We start from the raw sequence: 17,380 nt of genomic DNA, 5'->3' as shown, positions 1-17,380 counted from the left end.
GAGTATGTGTCACTGAGGATATTTAGAGTCATTGGGGATACATACAGCAATAAACAAAGCAGACTCTCACATAAGCTGAGCCCACTGGCAGGGGGAGGGGGGGTTATAAAAGAGTGTGATGAATGTTGTGATGGGGGAGCACAGGGTCCCAGGGGTGCCCAGAGAGTCTCCATCTAGACCTGAGGAGTCAGGGCAAGAGAAAATAGTATCTAAGCCAGGCCCTGGAGGGTGACGGGGCAGTAGGATTGTGCCAGGCAGGAGAGAAATCAGGTAGTTAGACTCCCTATTGGCTGTAGGGTGGGAGACGTTAATACTCTTTGCAAGTTAGAGCATGGGGCTGGCCAATAACCATACAGAATTGGTGAAGAGTGAGGTGGTTCTTTAAGACAGCTTTTCGCTGTGCTCAGGGATGAGTAATATTTCAGGATATTCGGCCTTGAGTTGGATTTTGTTTTTTCATGAATTAAGTCCAGTTTGAGGCCAGACAAGGCAGGAGTAAAACATTGGACGCCTGATTCCCTTAATCTAGCTGTACAACCAAAAGATTCAGGGAGGACCTAGAAGAGCCATGGTCACTGCCCCAGGGTCTGAGAGCATCCCTGTGGGATACTGCCCTGCAGGTGCTGTAGCTCCTGGCCTTTGGCCATGGCCTTTGGAGTGTGCCGATTACCAAGGGCACCATTATTGACTCTGTGAGTTTCAATTGCCTGAATTCACGCTCAACATATTTCTTTTCTTCATTTGCTTAATAACTTTTCATCTTGCTTGCTTACCATGTGCTGAGCACTGAACCAGGTTGTATGGTGGGCACAGAGATGACTCAGACATAGTGCCAATTCTCAGAGAGTTTGCAGTTTGATTGGGAGACAAATCCTGTGCACAGAAAGCTGTAATGTAAGAAGAAAGTGATCTGTGTTGTAAGAGTCCCTGCCATGCTATTTCTGCACCCCGACACCAGGGGGAGAACTCAGTTCAGGAAGTACAAACAAGAAAGGAATTGAGCTGCCATAGAGCCATTCTCTCGCACCCTGACTCTCCTTTCTCCCTCCTGTTTCCTCTCATGCACCTTTATTCTGAGCAGCTTCTTTTCTCAATTACCCACTCACACGTGATTTATCATGACTGCCCCAAATGGAAGAAACTGGCTCTGCATCCACACGACCTTCCAGCTCTCTTCCCAATTCCAAATAGCCAGCAGAGAATTGTCCCGATCCCGCTCATGGACTGGTTCCTCTGAAGTCAGATGTACACTCCAGTCCAGTCAGTCTGCCCAGGAAGACTCAGTCACGGGGTATAGAACATTAGCCCCATGCCCCCCTGGCTTTGGGTGGAGGTATGGACAAAGATGAAGTGTATAAGTTATCTATTGCCACGTGAAACCACCCCAAAACACAGTGACTTAAAACAACAATCATTTATAATTGCTCGTGAGTCTATGAGTCAGCTGGGCAGTTCTGCCAGTCTGGGATAGGCATGGCTGGTACTAGCTGATCTTGGCTGGGCTTGTTCATACATCTTTGGCGAACCAGCAGGTCATTTGAAGACTGCTTAGCCTAGGATGGCTTCCCTCACATGTCTTGCAGTTCCATAGCTGTTATCTGAGGTGACAGAGCTGATGAGGTCAGGTGTCTTTTATCACCCAGTAGGCTAGCTCAAGCTTATTCATGTGATTATCTCAGAGCTCCCACTGAGTGAATGGAAGCCTGTCACACCTCTTGAGGCTTCAACTCCACATGGATGCGCCGTTACTTCTGCCACATTCTATTGGCCAAAGCAAGTCTCAGGCCATCAGCCCAGAATCAAGAGCAGGAAAATAAGCTCAACCCCTTGATGGGAGGAGCTGCAACGTCACATTGTAAAGAGTGAGGATATCAGGAAGAGGAGAACTGTGGCCTTTTTGTAAACAAGCTACCACAGGCAAGCTGTCTTAAAACAGGGTGTGGACGAGGAAGACACTAGGCTTCTTAGAGAAGACACGTCTGGGGAATGACGTAGGATCTCTCATGACAGCGTGAAGGGTGTGATAGCTAAGTCATGGGAAGTAAGGAAAGCTGGGCTGGGCAGATGGTAATCCAGTCATCAGCAGACAGAGGGGACAGGTCTCAGCCCCTCACCACCTGGTTCTTTCCCAGGAGGCTGGGCTCCCATGCAGCTGGTGGGTGGCCATGGGAGCTGTGCAGGCTGCATAGAACTTTTCTACCAGGGAGTCTGGGGGACTGCGTGCGATGACCTCTGGGACCTGCCAGAAGCAAACATCGCCTGCAGGCAGCTGGGGTGTAGCCGGGCTGTTTCAGCCCCAGGTGACACCCATTTTGGGGAAGGGTCTGGAAGATCCTCCTTGACAATGTGCACTGCAGGGGAGATGAACGGCACCTGGAGGAGTTCTCCATGTTGGCTTGTTTTCCCACAGCTGTGGGCACGGGGAAGATTCCAGCGTGATCTCTTCATGTAAACACCTGCTCCCTTCCCAGGCAGAGCCCGGCTTTGGCTCTTTCCAAGAGAGTACTTTTCAAAATACAGTGTAAAAATAACTATTGAAAATGAGCCAGTACATTATTCCCTCACAGTAGATATTTTAATCCCTCACACTTACAGATGCTGAATACTCTATGGCCACACCACCAGGTAAGGAAGGCAGGTTTCCACGTGCAGTTTATCAAAACCTTGGAGAAGGAGTTCTGCTGGAAACTGGATATGTGTTATTCTCCAGGCTGGTGGAATGACTGAGAGATGCGGAATCACCTGATCATCCAATGGGAAAGAAGGATAGTAGCTTAGAAATCACCTGGACCAGCCTCACTTTCTACCTTTCTTCCCACTCCACTGTGCATTTTACACATAGGAAGCAGATTCCACATTTCTCAGACTTTTGTATAGCACTTTTGGTTTGTCAGTTCTGAGGGTCGTGAGGGGATGGCAATGAGATGTGGGCAGGGAGTGGTTAAGATATGAGAGGTGGTTAAGGATACTTCCTGCTCAGGGGCAGATGGCTGGTGGCCCAGACCTGGACAAAGTCAAGGTGACCCAGTTCTGTTTCCACCCTCTCCTTCCCTCTGCCTGGTTCCTGGTGCAGCCCTGGCCCCACAGAGCTTTGCTTGCTGTTGCTTCTCCCACATGCTCTCAACGCCAACACCTGGAGCTCTCCATGCCAGCCCCCTGTCTCCTTCACCAAACCTCCAGTTCCCTTGAATGCCCTGCCCTAAGCCAGCTTGCTCAGAGTGAGTCATGAGTAAGGCTGACTGGACAAGGTCTAGAAAAGCTTCAGTCACATCCCCTCCTGAGTTGTCAACTCTAGCATGTGGGAATGGATTGGTCCTAGGAGAGAATCTTCAATGGCAGGTTCTGGGCCAAGTGTCACGGGTAGGGGAGATATTGGGGGCATGAAGGAGGATCCACAGCATCCTTAGGCCCTGACTCACCATCTCTGAGGAGCCCCAGGTCAAAGGAATGGTGAATCGGTGCCTCTTCCTAGTCTCAAATCGAAGCCTCGTAATTCCCGACACTTAGGTCTCTGGAATTGGCTACAGGAGCCAGAATTTCACATCATTAGCTTTCTTAAGCCCCCAAATTTCAAATTATCTCATTTGTGCATATGACAAGAGAATAATGCAAAATAGATCTGAGAAGAATATAGATCAATGCTTCTTCTCCCCCGCACATTAACATCCCCTACACGCTCTGACCTCAACCCCAAAGACTGACTCAATATTTCTGCAATGGGCCCAGACAGCATATTTGTTACAAGCTCCTCAAGGTGCTATGTCCAGGCCAGGCTGTGGACTCTGTACCTGCTGACAATCCATGTGTCCTTTGTGTGTTTGACAGGTCACCCATTGGCTGCAATGGCAGAGACGATGGCTGCAGGTGAGATGTTGGTGTCCTTTGCTGCCCTGATCATCATCTTCTAACTCAAGTTCTGAAGTGACTCTTCAAGGAAATTGAGCAAAATACTACTGTTTTGTCTGGGTCACCCCTCTGAACCTGTGTTCCAAGTGAAGAGTCCAACAATAGGGGCCAATGAATTTATAGTTCCAATTCCATTTCTATTTAGTCAAAGAAGGAAGTCCAAGTAAACAAGTGATGCCAGCCTTCTTGGTCTCCCAGCAAGGACATCACAGGTGGAGGACAGACATGTGACTGTTAACAAAACAATGTTGCCAGGGTGCTACCCCAGGACATCATTTCAGAGGGCTTCCACCATGCGCATGTTTTTCTTCTATGTCCTTTCTTCTTCTCTGACAATCTCTGTCCTCATTCTCCATTCCTTCTTTTTCATCTTTCAGTTTTTTTTCCTCTGCTCTTGCCTATATCTTGGGCTTCCAGAAGCCGCCACTAAACTTTTCTTAGCACCACCTGGAGATAAAGGGCTAAAATAGAGCCATGGAGAGGCTGGCTGGCCCTTCTAGGGAAGAGCCACAGCCAGATGACTAGAGACAATCGAGTGTAGGTTCAATTCTTACACAGCCAGATAATCTGATGGAGAAAGCCATTGCCACAGGTGTCATCTTTAATTGTGGACTGAATATTGGGCAGATGGATAGACAAACAGACAACAGATAAAGAAGCATCTCATGCAGATGCCAAGCAGATGGATGGGTGGATAGTTAGGCAGACACAGAACAGTATCAGTGTTGCAGGGAGTGGATAATTCAGGGAAATTTCTTGCCACTTAGTAGTAGATTCTTCTTAATGTAATTTTAATAAATTACAGCTGATGGTGAACGGAACACTGCCATCTTCATACACATAGAGGCTCCATGTCGGCTCCGCCTTACTTGGGAAAATGAAGCAGTTTACTCATTCCTACTGGTGACCTGACAAAAACCAAATCTACAGAACCCACCACTAAGAATAACCAGAGGGAAAGATTCTGGCTGATATTAGCTAACTGCTTTGCCCAGCGAGCCCACGTCAATGGTAGAATTCTCAAAAGAAGTGAGAGATGTTTCAAAATTCAGACACTTTCATGCACTCATTTCCTAAGTTTGCAAATGTTTTTAGAATATGTTATACTTCTGATATGTCCTAAGATATACCCACAAAGTAACGACCAATGAAATCTTTTTGGGAAAAAAATGAAAGCAAAAAAATGTGAATTACAAAATTAGTGAACTTAACAATGAAAAACTGAAATTCTAAAATATCTTTCTTCTTTTAGAAACATCTCAGTGTGGCAGCATCATCACTAACTCGTCTGGAGCGATTAGGAATCCGCCAAAGAATGAAATGCATGACAACATGACCTGTGTGTGGGAGATCAAGACCAACGCATCCAACCGGATACTGCTGGCATTTCCATATCTTGAGTAGGTCATGGTACTTAAGTACACCGTCAGGTTTAATATTCCAAGCGTGTATTCCCTTGGTTGATTCTCATAACTAAAAGAGTCCTTTGTGGGTTTTTTTTAAGTTTTTATTTTGAAATAATTATAGACACAGAAGAAATTAGAAAAATAATACATAGAATCCCATGTACCCTTCACCCAGCTTCCCCCATTAGTGGCATCTTATCCAACTGTAGAACAATATCAAAACAAGGAGGTTGACGTTAGTACAATACTGTTAGCTTGACTACAGACCTTATTCAGTTTTCACCATTTTTTACACGTACCTTTGTGTCTGTGTACATGTGTGCAATTTTGTGTAATTTTACCCTGAGTATAGATTCATGTAACCACCACGACAATCTGGATACAGAACTGTTCCACCACCACAAAGGAACTACCCCTCTACCCTTTATATTTGCAAACCACTGCCTCCCTGTCCCCTGCAACCACTATAGAGGTGTTTTCCACCTCTATAGTCCCATCATTTTGAAAATCTTCTATCAATGGAATCATACAGCATGCACCCTTTTCAGATTGACTTTTTTCACTCCACATAATGCCCTTGAGATCCATCCAGGTGGTTGTGCGTATCAGCAGCTCATTCTCTTTATTGCTGAGAAGTATTCCATTTGTGGATACCAGAGTTTGTTTAACTGTTCCCCTGCTGAAGGACATTTGGGTTGTTTCCAATCTTGCTGTTATAAGAAAAGGCTCTATGAACATTCATATACAGGTTTTTGTATGAATATAAATTTTCATTGCTCTGGGGTAAATGCCCAAGAGTACCATTGCTAGGTTGTATGGTAAGTACACATTTAGCTTTGTAAGAATATGACAAACTTTTTCCATAATAACTACCATTTTACATTCCCACCAGCAACACATGAGAGATTCAGTTTCTCCATATCCTAGCCAGCATTTGGCATTTCTGACCTTAGCTGTTTGTAATTTTCAGTGTACAAATTTTGTACACGTTTTGTTAGATTTATGTGTAGGTATTTCACTTTTTTTGGAGTGATTGTAAGTGATACTGTGGTTTTAATCTCGGTTTCCACATTTGTTGCTATTATGTAGAAATACAATTGATTTTTGTGTGCTTCCACAAATTTTTAATTGAAATGAAATTCACCTCATATGGTTTGGATAGATGTGTGTGTGGATGTGAAAGAGAGAGAAAGAGGGAGAGAATGTATGTATTTCATCCTGCTGGGTAAAGATGCAGATTCCAGGGAACCCCCAGACCTAATGAATCAGGAAGTTTTAGGTTTTAATATTATAAGTAATCCAGATTGATGTCACTCATAGATGAATGTCTTATAGAAATTAATCCTTGGAAACAACTAAAGTTATTTATCACTTCTGAATTTTGCTTAATCAAATTATGACTCAGAATGGATGGCCCATTGGGCTGAGGCAAGGAAGTGGTTTTCTGATTTTAGCACTCGTGGCATCTGGACGAAACTTTACAGTGAAGAACAACAGCCAATAACATCAGACGACTTCCGCAAGCCAAGCTGAGCAGATTTGGTAGTGCGCTTCCCTCTGGGCAATCCGGCTGCCCAAAGCTGGTCAACAGGTTGTTTGGAACCTGGAGCCATGTCCTTCTGGCAGGCCGAGCAGCCTCTTCCCTCTTCTGGACCCTCGATCAATTGCCTTGATTTACCTGGCCCTGCCCTTGGCCTTAGGCTTTGAAGTACCATGCAGTCTGAAGCTGCTGGAGGCCTCAGCAGGGGTACACCTAGGGTTTCAGCCTCCTCTTCCCTCTTCCAGTTAAAATCCCATCCCCTTATGGCAATGGAGAGAAAAAGCAGGATGAAAGGAATCCATACTATGTTTGAATGGCTGACAGGCTTCTAATCTGTCCCCAGCCTCTTTATAGTAACAAAATAAAGGGTCTGCTCACAGCATATCTCTAAGATCCTCTGATGAGGACACTAAGAGGCATCCATCGGTGTTTCCTTCCCCAGCCTCAACTGCTCCAACGAATATTTTGAAATCCTGGACGGCCCTCCATCCTCGGCAAAGTCCCTGGGGAAGACCTGCTCTGGTTCCTACCTCACCTACGCGTCCTCCTCCAGCTCAATGACCCTCGTGTACTTCCGAAGCTTCAACACTATAGGAAAAAACTTCGTTGCTTATTATTATTCCGCAACCAAAGGTAAGAATGGTGGTACAAGCAGGAACTCTGGAGCTGGACTGTCTGCCTGGGGACAGTTATAGTCCTGTCACTTACTCCAGGACCTTGAATAAGAGATTTGACCTCTCCATGCCTCAGTCCCTTCCCTGTACAATGGGGATAATAAGAGAACCTCACTTCCTAGGTTTGTTGTGAGAGTTCCCTGAAACGATGCAAGCAAAGCACTTACCATGGTGATGGCTCATCATAAATGCTCCATAATTGGCAGCTTCATCATGGGCTGCTTAGTTTCACGTAAACACATCATCACAGTCAGGCCATTTCTGAAGGTATTCCGAGTCTAGTACCAGGTGAGTGTTTTAGGACCTACAGAAGAAGAAGGTGTGGTCCCAGCCTAAGAGGGGCTCGCGACAACCTAGAGGGAGTTCATGACGAACACATATGAAGCAATTAGAGGACAAATAGAATACAATAAATTAAGGCAAACAAATAGAATATACTAGAATATACTAAATTAACACAGAGATGCATCTCAGCAGAAGATAGGAAAGAGAAAGCAATGTAGGCTGCACGTATTAAGGAAGACATAGAAGAAAACAGCCTTAGATTTGTCTTTAAATCTAGATGGGCTGTGGGTAGAGAAACAGGGAGAGGGTACAGCTGGTGAGAGAGCAGCGTGGGCACAGAGAGGGGATGGGCGAGGCGTGTGGTGAGAAGGCAGGCAGAAGCTAAGCCAAGTACTGCTCATGAAACGCGTGTACTCGAGGTTGGGTAATGACAACAGCAGTGATCAAGATAACAGCTAACATTTACCGAATGCCTATTTTATGCCAGGCAACATTTTAACCACTTTTCATTTGCTATCTCTCTTTTTTTTTTTTTAAAGATTTTATTTTTTTTTCTCCCCAAAGCCCCCTGGTACATAATTGTGTATTTTTAGTTGTGGGTCCTTCTAGTTGTGGCACATGGGACACGGCTTCAGCATGGCTTGATGAGTGGTGCCGTGTCCACGCCGAGGATGCGCACCGCTGAAACCCTGGGCCACCGCAGCGGATCGCATGAACTTAACCACTTGGCCATGGGGCCAGCCCCCATTTGTTATCTCTTTAATCCTCATGCAAACCCGTGGTTCTTCCCCTTTTACAGAAAACTGTAGGAGGACGAGGAAACTGAGGCTTGAGAGGTTCGGTAATTGTCCCGAGGTCAGCCAGTGATGGATCCTACACTATTTACCACTAAGAGAAAAGAGGCTGAGCTCATGGACAGGTCTTCCAGCATCCACCTGTCCAAAATGCTGTTCAGAAGAGTCTCCTGGACTTTTAGCAAGCACAGGGGTGACTCATTGAGCAAGCTTGGGAAACATGCTGTAAAACACAGAGGAGGTGCTCTAGGTCACAGAGTGGACCGGGGAAAGTCACTATAATTGTGGTTAAACTGTTGTCGATGATGGTTTCCTTGTGTTTGCAGAGGCAGTTTCACGGACCCCGAATCTAATCAGTGAGTCATGTTTACTGTTGCTATTTCGTCTTCATTCCTCCTTCATGTTTCTTCCTCTGTCCCCACTCCTGGTGCTGTTACCTCATAGCCTGATCTCTCTCATATGTGCTTCCAAATTTCCTGTATAAACCCACAATAGCTAAGAGATTCTGCCCTTACACTGTTTGCACAAGTATGATGCCCATTCACACTGGAACCAAGTTACACATATCAAGGATTAGGTCACTGTCTATTGATAGTTGTCAATTTGATTTCCTAATTCTTTGTTTTTATCAAGACAATGAAACACCCTTAGTCAGACTCTACATTCAAGGAAAGTTAACAACAGTTACACTAAAAGCAGAAACCTGCAGAAGAAACAGCTGTCTTCTCCTGAAGGACACTGACTGTGAACACACGTCAGCACAGAATGGCACAATTTAGGTGTCGTTATATTATATTCCAATGACTGGGCAAAAGAGGGAATGTTATTTCTGTTGGATCCCACACAGCTGAGAAACAGCAAGACTCACATGCAAAAAGAGTTTGATGTGGAAGATCACTTAGCATCAAGATGACAGGAGAATGAATCCGCCAGAATTTTGGCTTTTTAGCCAAGACTGATCTCAGAATGGTGCTATCTTGACTCGCCCGAGTGCCCCCTTTTTATTTAAGGGTGTCTTGTATCCACAGCAATCCCGACATCACCACCCAAGCTGGTAACAGCAAGACCAGGTAAGCCCCGGACTACGCCCATTCGTCCCCAGGTGTCCTTTCCTCTTTGTACCTGCACGTGTATCTATATTTGTACCTGCTTCACGGGCAGAAACTAGACCAACTGCGAGTGGATCATCTATCTGGAAAGAGTCCAGTGGACTCTATCCAGACTTCTCAGGGCCACTCAAAGCTATTGGTGCCTAGCATCCTGGGGTGAGCAAAGCGCATTTTTCTGGAGTCTTTCAGAGTCATCAAACCCTGAGCAGCATACAGGTGCCTTGTAGCCGGGTCCTATCTTTCCTTTATATGGCCAGTCCTGACCATAGTTAGTGTCACGTCTGCATCACTAGTAGCCTTTTTCAAAGTGAGTCAAGTGTCAGAGCCATTACAGAGGCAGTGAGAGAGAAGAGCAGAGAAAAAAAGAAAAACAGTGAGCTTTGGAGTCAGGAGACCCGAGTTTAGATCTGCTATTTACCAGATATGGGGTTTAGGGTGGATCACTTGCTTCTCCAACTTTCAGTTTCCTCGTAGATAAAATAGGAATACCGATTCCTGGGTTGTTGTAAAGGTGAAGTGAACACAAATGCACACGAATGCACTGCACAAAATCACAAATCACCGTGCAAATTATTTGTAGTGTTTTTTGGCATTGAACCAAAACAGATTAGGATATACCTCTTGTGCAATAGATACTCAGTTAACGGACATTTTAGGCTAAATGTTATTTTGACAATCTTAATGACTTCTCAACTTTTGACTAGGAGGTTGACGAGCTGACTGACTCTTTTACCAAGATCTCAACGCCCAGTAGTAGTGTGGGTTGGGGAGCTCAACCAGCTCGGGAAATGTGCAGCATCCCCAGAGGGCAACAGTCACCAAGTGTCTGTCTGCAGGGGACTGGCCGGAGCTGCGGCTGGTGGGCAGCTCAAGTCAGTGCTCAGGACGTGTGGAGGTCCTCCACCAGGGGGCCTGGGGCACCGTGTGCGATGACCTGTGGGACCTGAATGAAGCTGAGGTCGTGTGCCGACAGCTGGGGTGCGGTCAGGCCATGTCCGCCCTTGGGAAGGCCTACTTTGGCCCGGGCTCTGGAGACATCTTCCTGGACAACCTCCAGTGCTCTGGGGTGGAGCGCTACCTGGGCCAGTGTGCCCACTCAGGCTGGTCAGAACACAACTGCGGCCACCACGAGGATGCCGGTGTTATCTGCTCAGGTGCCCTCTTCTCTTTCAGACAATCACTGTCAGTCTCAAAGTGCTTCAAGACCCCCTGCTAGAACTCAGAATCAGCCACGCAGACAGGACCCTCAAACATGTAGCCTTTGAGTTTTACTTTCTCTCTTCTAACTTGATTAAATATATAAGATTTTAACTGCTGGCCTCCCAGAATAAAACTTTCTAATTTTCTAATTTGGTAGAAAGAATTACCAAAGGTATGTGTGCTTTACTGAATGCAGACATACGTAAAGGACACGTTTCCCTATGGGAATTTTTAAGGAGTTTATCCAAAGGTCTCTCATTCAAAGAGGCAGCGGATGTCGTAAAGCTAGAGAGACTCGGAGCTGGGCAGCCCCGAGATCTCAGGGCCACTGCTGACACTCAGGCTGCATTTGGGCAGCACGTAAACTGTCGGAGCCTCCGTTTCATCTGTAAAATTAGGAGCTAATTGCTTTCTCGCAGGATTGCCGGAAGGATTCAAGCTGTCTTTTGTAAAGCACTCGCACAGCACCTGACAAAGGGGCTGCCTATTTCGTAATTTTTACGACCATCTTCCTCACTCAATCACAACACCAAGGAAACCAGTGAATTAAAATGGCTAGTTTTAATTGCCTTGTGACAATTTTTTAGAATACTTTGGATTTACTCAAATGTAAACGATAAGCTGGGAGTAAGTTAGTCACCTCTGGAATGTCTATTAATAACCTTTGCGGTAATGAGATGCCTTTTGATAAACTCTCAGCTGTAATGCCCGGTGTGACTTGAATCAGCAACTCCAGCTCGAAGTGGCGCTTGTTACGTAGAGGTGCCCGTGGGAGAGGCAGCTCCGTTGTACCCCAGCACCTGCTACCTGTGATTCTTAATTTGAGGCACATGTTTAAAAGTATCGTCTTGTTCATTGTGCATTCATTTGTCCATCTGTTTGCTTTGTAGTGTCTTGTTACACACAGCATGTCTAGCCTAGTTACAGCCTCATGGGCTGCACCTTATTCCCAAATTTCGATATTCTGGAGGATGATCATGTAAATCTAAGGTGCCCCCGAAGTGAAACTCATCTGCTGCAAAATCATAGTTTAAGTCACATCCCAAATTCTGGGTGAATTCATTCCATAGATGAATCTAGATCTCCCAGTACCATGTTGTTTGAAGGGACTGACTTTTCCCATACCAGATTAATGAACACTTATAAAGATGCAGTTAAAATCTTTGTCTTCGGTTATTTAAGTCAGGATTTTGGGAAAAGACTGACATGTTTATTCTCTATATAAACAGATGCTGACGAGTCACTTATTAACAGTCCGGGTAGGTGACACTTTTTTTGATGGAACTTAAATATCAGCTGTTCTTGATTTTTCTTTGAGCTATTTATTCTTCCAGCTCTAAGTTCACTCTCTGTCTAATCTGCAAAGATTTTCGTACTATTGAGATGCCATTCAAAAGTCTCATTTGGAATTGTTACTTTTGATTTTCCTGTGTGTAATGATGCCTGTGTGTGTGTTAGCGATACATGCAGGAGTGAAGTGGCATTTCAGGATCTTTTTGTACATTCTTTGTCTTCTGACTCAAAGGCCTTTCCCCAGCTCCTCCCCTCACCAGCTCCTTCTCACTGTTTTAAGAGAAGCCTTCCCAGGCCCCTGTTCTCTGTTAGTCTTCAGAGCGTCCTGTTCTTCCCCTTCATGACATTTATCATGTGGAATAGTGCACTGTACATTGGACTCTACATTGGACTAATAGACTTTAGGCTCCTTGAGGGCAGGATCTGGATCTCTTGATTGACAGTTGCGTCATAAATGCCTAACAGGGAAAGCAACAAGTAAATGCTGTTGAAGTGAAATTGAACTGGCTGAAGACCCCACAATCTGCAGCTCAGGAACACATGGGAAATGTGAGGGACAGGCCCCAAGGCTCAAGACAGGGCATGGCCCCCCCATCCCCATAGTCCTGCTGGCCTCTGAGATCTGATGCTGGTGGACCCCAGGTGGGTCTCGTGGGGACTCACATACCCCATCTCTATGTGCAGGAAACTGGCCAGAGCTGCGGCTGGTGGGCAGCTCAAGTCAGTGCTCAGGACGTGTGGAGGTCCTCCACCAGGGGGCCTGGGGCACCGTGTGCGATGACCTGTGGGACCTGAATGAAGCCGAGGTCGTGTGCCGACAGCTGGGGTGTGGACAGGCCGTGTCCGCCCTTGGGAAGGCCTACTTTGGCCCGGGCTCTGGAGACATCTTCCTGGACAACCTCCAGTGCTCTGGGGTGGAGCGCTACCTGGGCCAGTGTGCCCACTCAGGCTGGTCAGAACACAACTGTGGCCACCACGAGGATGCTGGCGTCATCTGCTCAGGTATCTTCTCCCCTCTCAGGCAATAATTTCTCATGTTGTGGTTGAAGACATTTTGAAACTATGCATCCCAGATGGAATTTTTATCCATCCATTCATCTCTTCATTCTTTCACCAAACAATCCTTGAGCATCTACTCTGCACCAGGCCCTGTGCTCAGGCACATGCCCTGCCATGGGCAACTCCAGGTTGTACACGAGAGGTCTTGAATGTTAGTGTGCACCAATACCCCCTGGGGCATTGCAGTACAGAGTCCAGGGCCCCGCCCTCAGAGATTATGACTAACTAGATTTGGGGAAGGGCTCTGGGATCTGCCTTTCAACAAGTGGTCCAGGAGATTCAGCATAAGAGTGGCCACGGGTAATCCAGCCCTGGCTGTTGTGGGGCAGTTGACCCTGTTGGGGGGCAGTTGCCCTGCCCCCTGAGGCCAAGGACTCAGCCAGAGGAGGGCTGGAGTTGCCCAGGAGGCAGTTCTGGTGCTCTGGGTTCCGTGTCCAGAAAGGCCATGGTCTTCTCCCCTTCATCCCCCATGCACACTCTGTTACCCTACCTCCTCTAAACTTTGGATTCACTAAAGATAGTGTCCTATTGCCTTTCTTTATGGTTCAGATGCAGAAGGCCTGCCTCCTCCCACACCTCCAGGTATGTCCATGTTTTTTAATAGTCCAGGCAACTTTCTAACAATAATAATGATAGGAATACTAGCATCAAATACTTATAAATGCCAAGAATCAGGCACTGTTCTGAGCCCTTGGTGTAGATAACTCATTTAATCTCTACAATAACCCCTTGAGGCAAGTGCTTTTCCAGAGAGGTAAACTGAGACTTAGAAAGCTAGTAATGTACCCAGGGCTGGCCAGTGGGTTTGAATCCAAGCTGTTGATGCTCTTGGCTACTTTGCTTTTGAATGCACATGGCTGTCCTCACACAGCCTCAGACAACACCCAGAGGTCACAAGTCATTGGCAGAAGTCTCTCTCGGACACTTGCCTGGAGAAGAACTTGATATCTTCTGGACTTTTCTAGGGGAAGGCTAGCTTTACGTGTTGGGGGATGAGTGAGGGGGCAGAGCTGTCTAAAGTTAAAGGGCCATGGTTGGGGTCCAGTGGATATTCAAATGAATGCTCATCTATTGTTTTCTCATTTTATGTAACTCAGCTAAGCTGAAAATTACATGGATGATTGGGAAATGAGGAAGACCACATTGAGTGAAAGGAGCCATTCTGGTTACCTATTGCTACTTTAAAATGTAGTGGTTTAAAACAACAACCATTTAGTTATATGTCACGGTTTTGTGAGTCAGGAATTTAGGGAGGGCTCTGCTCAGAGATTCTTCTGCTCCACATAGGACTGACCAGGGTCAGTCAGTGGTGTTCACCTAGTGGCTGGTCTGGAGAGTGCAGAACAACTGCACTCATATGCCTAGAGCCTTGGTGGGGACACTTGGAAGGATGGGCTCAGCCAGGGCCCTCATTCTTTGCAGGGGCTCTCAGGGCCTCTTCACATGGTCTCTCCAGCAGGAGAGTCAGACTTCTTACAAGGTGGCTCAGGGTGCCACTAGCAAACCAGTGACAGGAAGTGGAAGCTGCATCTCTTAAGGCACAGTGTCACTTCCACCATATTCTGTTGATCAAAGCGGTCACAGAGCTCACGCAGGGTCAAGGGAAGGGACCTAGACCCCACCTCGTGACAGGAGGCACATCCAAGAATTTGTGGCCTTCTTTAATCTGCCACAGGACTGTCGAGAATATTCACTGAGCACCTTCAGACTTTTCTCAGTTCACACTAAGTACATCGACATTTCTAAGAAAACTCTGTTCATTTCACTAACTTGTAGGCAAGACTAAGTATTTTTCCCCTGTATGTCATCGTTATCTCCCGTTTTTTTCCCTTCTAGGTCTTTCTACAGCTTTTCAGGATCATATAACAGGTAGTCACTTGTTTTAAATCAAAATGGTAACTCCATGCAAGAGAACCATCATAGTAGATGTTGGGCGGTGTGCCCAGGATGTGGCACAAAGGGACTGGCACAGCGTGGGTGTGAAGCTGCTTCTCTGCTGCCCATGCCAGTCCTGTCACAACTCCTTCTGTGAGAAGGCCAGGGCAGTCAGGGGCTCAGTCAGAGGAGCCCCTCAGTCCTCACCACAGCATTGCCAATGGGCATGGCACTTGTATTTCTAATGCCTGTAAATAATCACTTTTTTAACCAAAGGAGCAGGCTGGGAAGGGAGCATGTGGATCTGCCCAGGGCTGAGTAGACAGGAGAGTGACAAGAGACTTGAAGAGAGTGTGGCAGTCCATCTGGCCATACTCAGCCTGCCTTCTCTGGGTACAGTCCAATAGTGGACACCAGGATGGGCACCAGTCCATCATCCCCTGCCACATGTAGAGTTTTCAGGAATTCCGACTCCCTGGGGTTTCGGTGTCAGTGTGACCCGGTCCAGTTATTGTAACCTTAAAACGCAATCAACAATAGAGCAATGGGATGACTGGGCACTTCACCACTTCCCACCATCCGTCGCAGGAATGACCAGGAATCTGTGGGATTCTCGGAGGATTACAAGTTGGTCAGGGGAGAACAGAAAGAAGAAAATTAAGCAACTTCATAATTTAGTGACAAGATCAACAAAGCATATTGTGTTTTCAAATTTCCTCTAAAATAATCCTCTAAGTTTTCTGCTTTTTTGTGTAGCATGCTGCTTTAAATATATATGTCTGTGTGTAAATGTATATCTATTTATATTAATATGACAACTCATATGGAAGAATTAGACTTCATGTGTTTTACTCTTACAGATACAAAAATCTGTAAATTCCAATCTCAGTAGATACTGAGTTAAAGGAAACACAATCTACCCAGAAAAAGCGATGAAAAAGTACTTAAAGGGAAGTCCCAGTCATGACCTCCAGAACGGTTCCCAGCGTCCCCTTTCCCTTTGCTCCAATTCGTCAGACCCCAGAGTTGTTCTAGAACCTCTTGTTCCCAAACCTCTTCAGACTCGCCTCTTCCGCCGGCACGTACAGCTTCTGTCTCTCCGGCTCTCCTGCCTGATCTCTCATGTAGATCTACTCTGCCTGTCGCCCAGCAGGCAAGAATCCTTCCACTTTAGAAAGAGGGAGGAAATGGTAAGTAGACAGGACAAATACAATATTTTCTTTATCAGATGGTAGGGAGAGAGGGAAAGGCAGGGAACTCTCGCACATTAGTACTTTTTGACCCATCAGAATTAGATTGAATGGACTCTCCTTCCCAGGAGACATTTAAGCTAAAGATCTATTCAGACAGCCCTGTGTACCCACCCATGGGGACTGCTGCCTGACTCCACCAGGCCACTAGGAGTGAGCTGGTCATCACCGAGATCACACAGTGACACCATGCGGACACATCCTGACATCCTTTTTCCTGTTGTTTAGGAGGAAGTAACTCTTGTGGAGGGGTTATTTCTAGTCTCTCTGGCTCATTTTCCAGTCCGCTGTATCCAGAAAATTACCCAACAGACATCCAGTGTGTTTGGGAGATCCATGTGGATAAAAAATTCCGCATAGAACTCATGATCCCAAGTTTGAAGTAAGAAAACAAGTTTTTAAGAGAAGTTTCTGTCTAAATAAGAATATTGGTTTGTGAAATCATAATGATACTTCTTTTAATGGGAAACATTTAGGGGTAAAACCAAAGAACACAAAATTCTTTCCAAGTTGAAGCTCAGGTTAATTTTGTAGTGCTATCCAATGAGTTACTTCTAGCTTGAAAAATTCAATAACTGGCTTATTGACATATTTGACTTAACCTTATTTGGTCATTTTTCTTTTGATTTTTTTCTAAAAATATCACAAAAATCCTCCTTACCAACTTTGCCCTTATTGTACACTAGGTACCAATATTTACCCTCTTAGACTTTCTTTTTCCTTTATTTAAATTTTAAACAAATACCAAAAGGCTTTCCACGCATACACACTAGCCAATTACTCCAGCCTTGGGCCCTGCATCTTCTAAATGTTGCCTCAAAGTCAAATGAGACCATAGAGCCATTGCCTCATATTTGACATGATGAGAATAGATTTTCCAAAGTCACTGCCTTTTTTTATCTCCATGGCATAAAATAACAGCTGACATTTTTTAGTGCTGCAGTGTGCCCAGGCTCAGTACTGCCCTTTGTATGCTTTGTCATATTCCA

The 17,380-nt window shown here is 45.8% G+C and overlaps 1 protein-coding gene across 1 annotated transcript in view; it reads left to right on the top strand.

Annotated features, from left to right (window-relative positions):
* LOC103560229 (scavenger receptor cysteine-rich domain-containing protein DMBT1) overlaps positions 1-17,380 on the top strand; it is an 83,586-nt gene that overhangs the window by 19,464 nt on the left and 46,742 nt on the right. Inside the window, exons 9-19 of the mRNA XM_070631907.1 lie at positions 2,596-2,625; positions 3,826-3,864; positions 5,159-5,306; positions 7,295-7,485; positions 8,932-8,961; positions 9,634-9,675; positions 12,144-12,173; positions 12,892-13,209; positions 13,816-13,848; positions 15,103-15,135; positions 16,620-16,773. Coding sequence (XP_070488008.1) covers positions 2,596-2,625; positions 3,826-3,864; positions 5,159-5,306; positions 7,295-7,485; positions 8,932-8,961; positions 9,634-9,675; positions 12,144-12,173; positions 12,892-13,209; positions 13,816-13,848; positions 15,103-15,135; positions 16,620-16,773 — 1,048 coding nt within the window. The remainder of the gene's footprint in view (positions 1-2,595; positions 2,626-3,825; positions 3,865-5,158; positions 5,307-7,294; positions 7,486-8,931; positions 8,962-9,633; positions 9,676-12,143; positions 12,174-12,891; positions 13,210-13,815; positions 13,849-15,102; positions 15,136-16,619; positions 16,774-17,380) is intronic.

The sequence above is a fragment of the Equus przewalskii genome, chromosome 1, assembly GCF_037783145.1.
Source record: "Equus przewalskii isolate Varuska chromosome 1, EquPr2, whole genome shotgun sequence".
NCBI lineage: Eukaryota > Metazoa > Chordata > Mammalia > Perissodactyla > Equidae > Equus > Equus przewalskii.
This window is presented reverse-complemented; position numbering and strand designations above follow the sequence as displayed.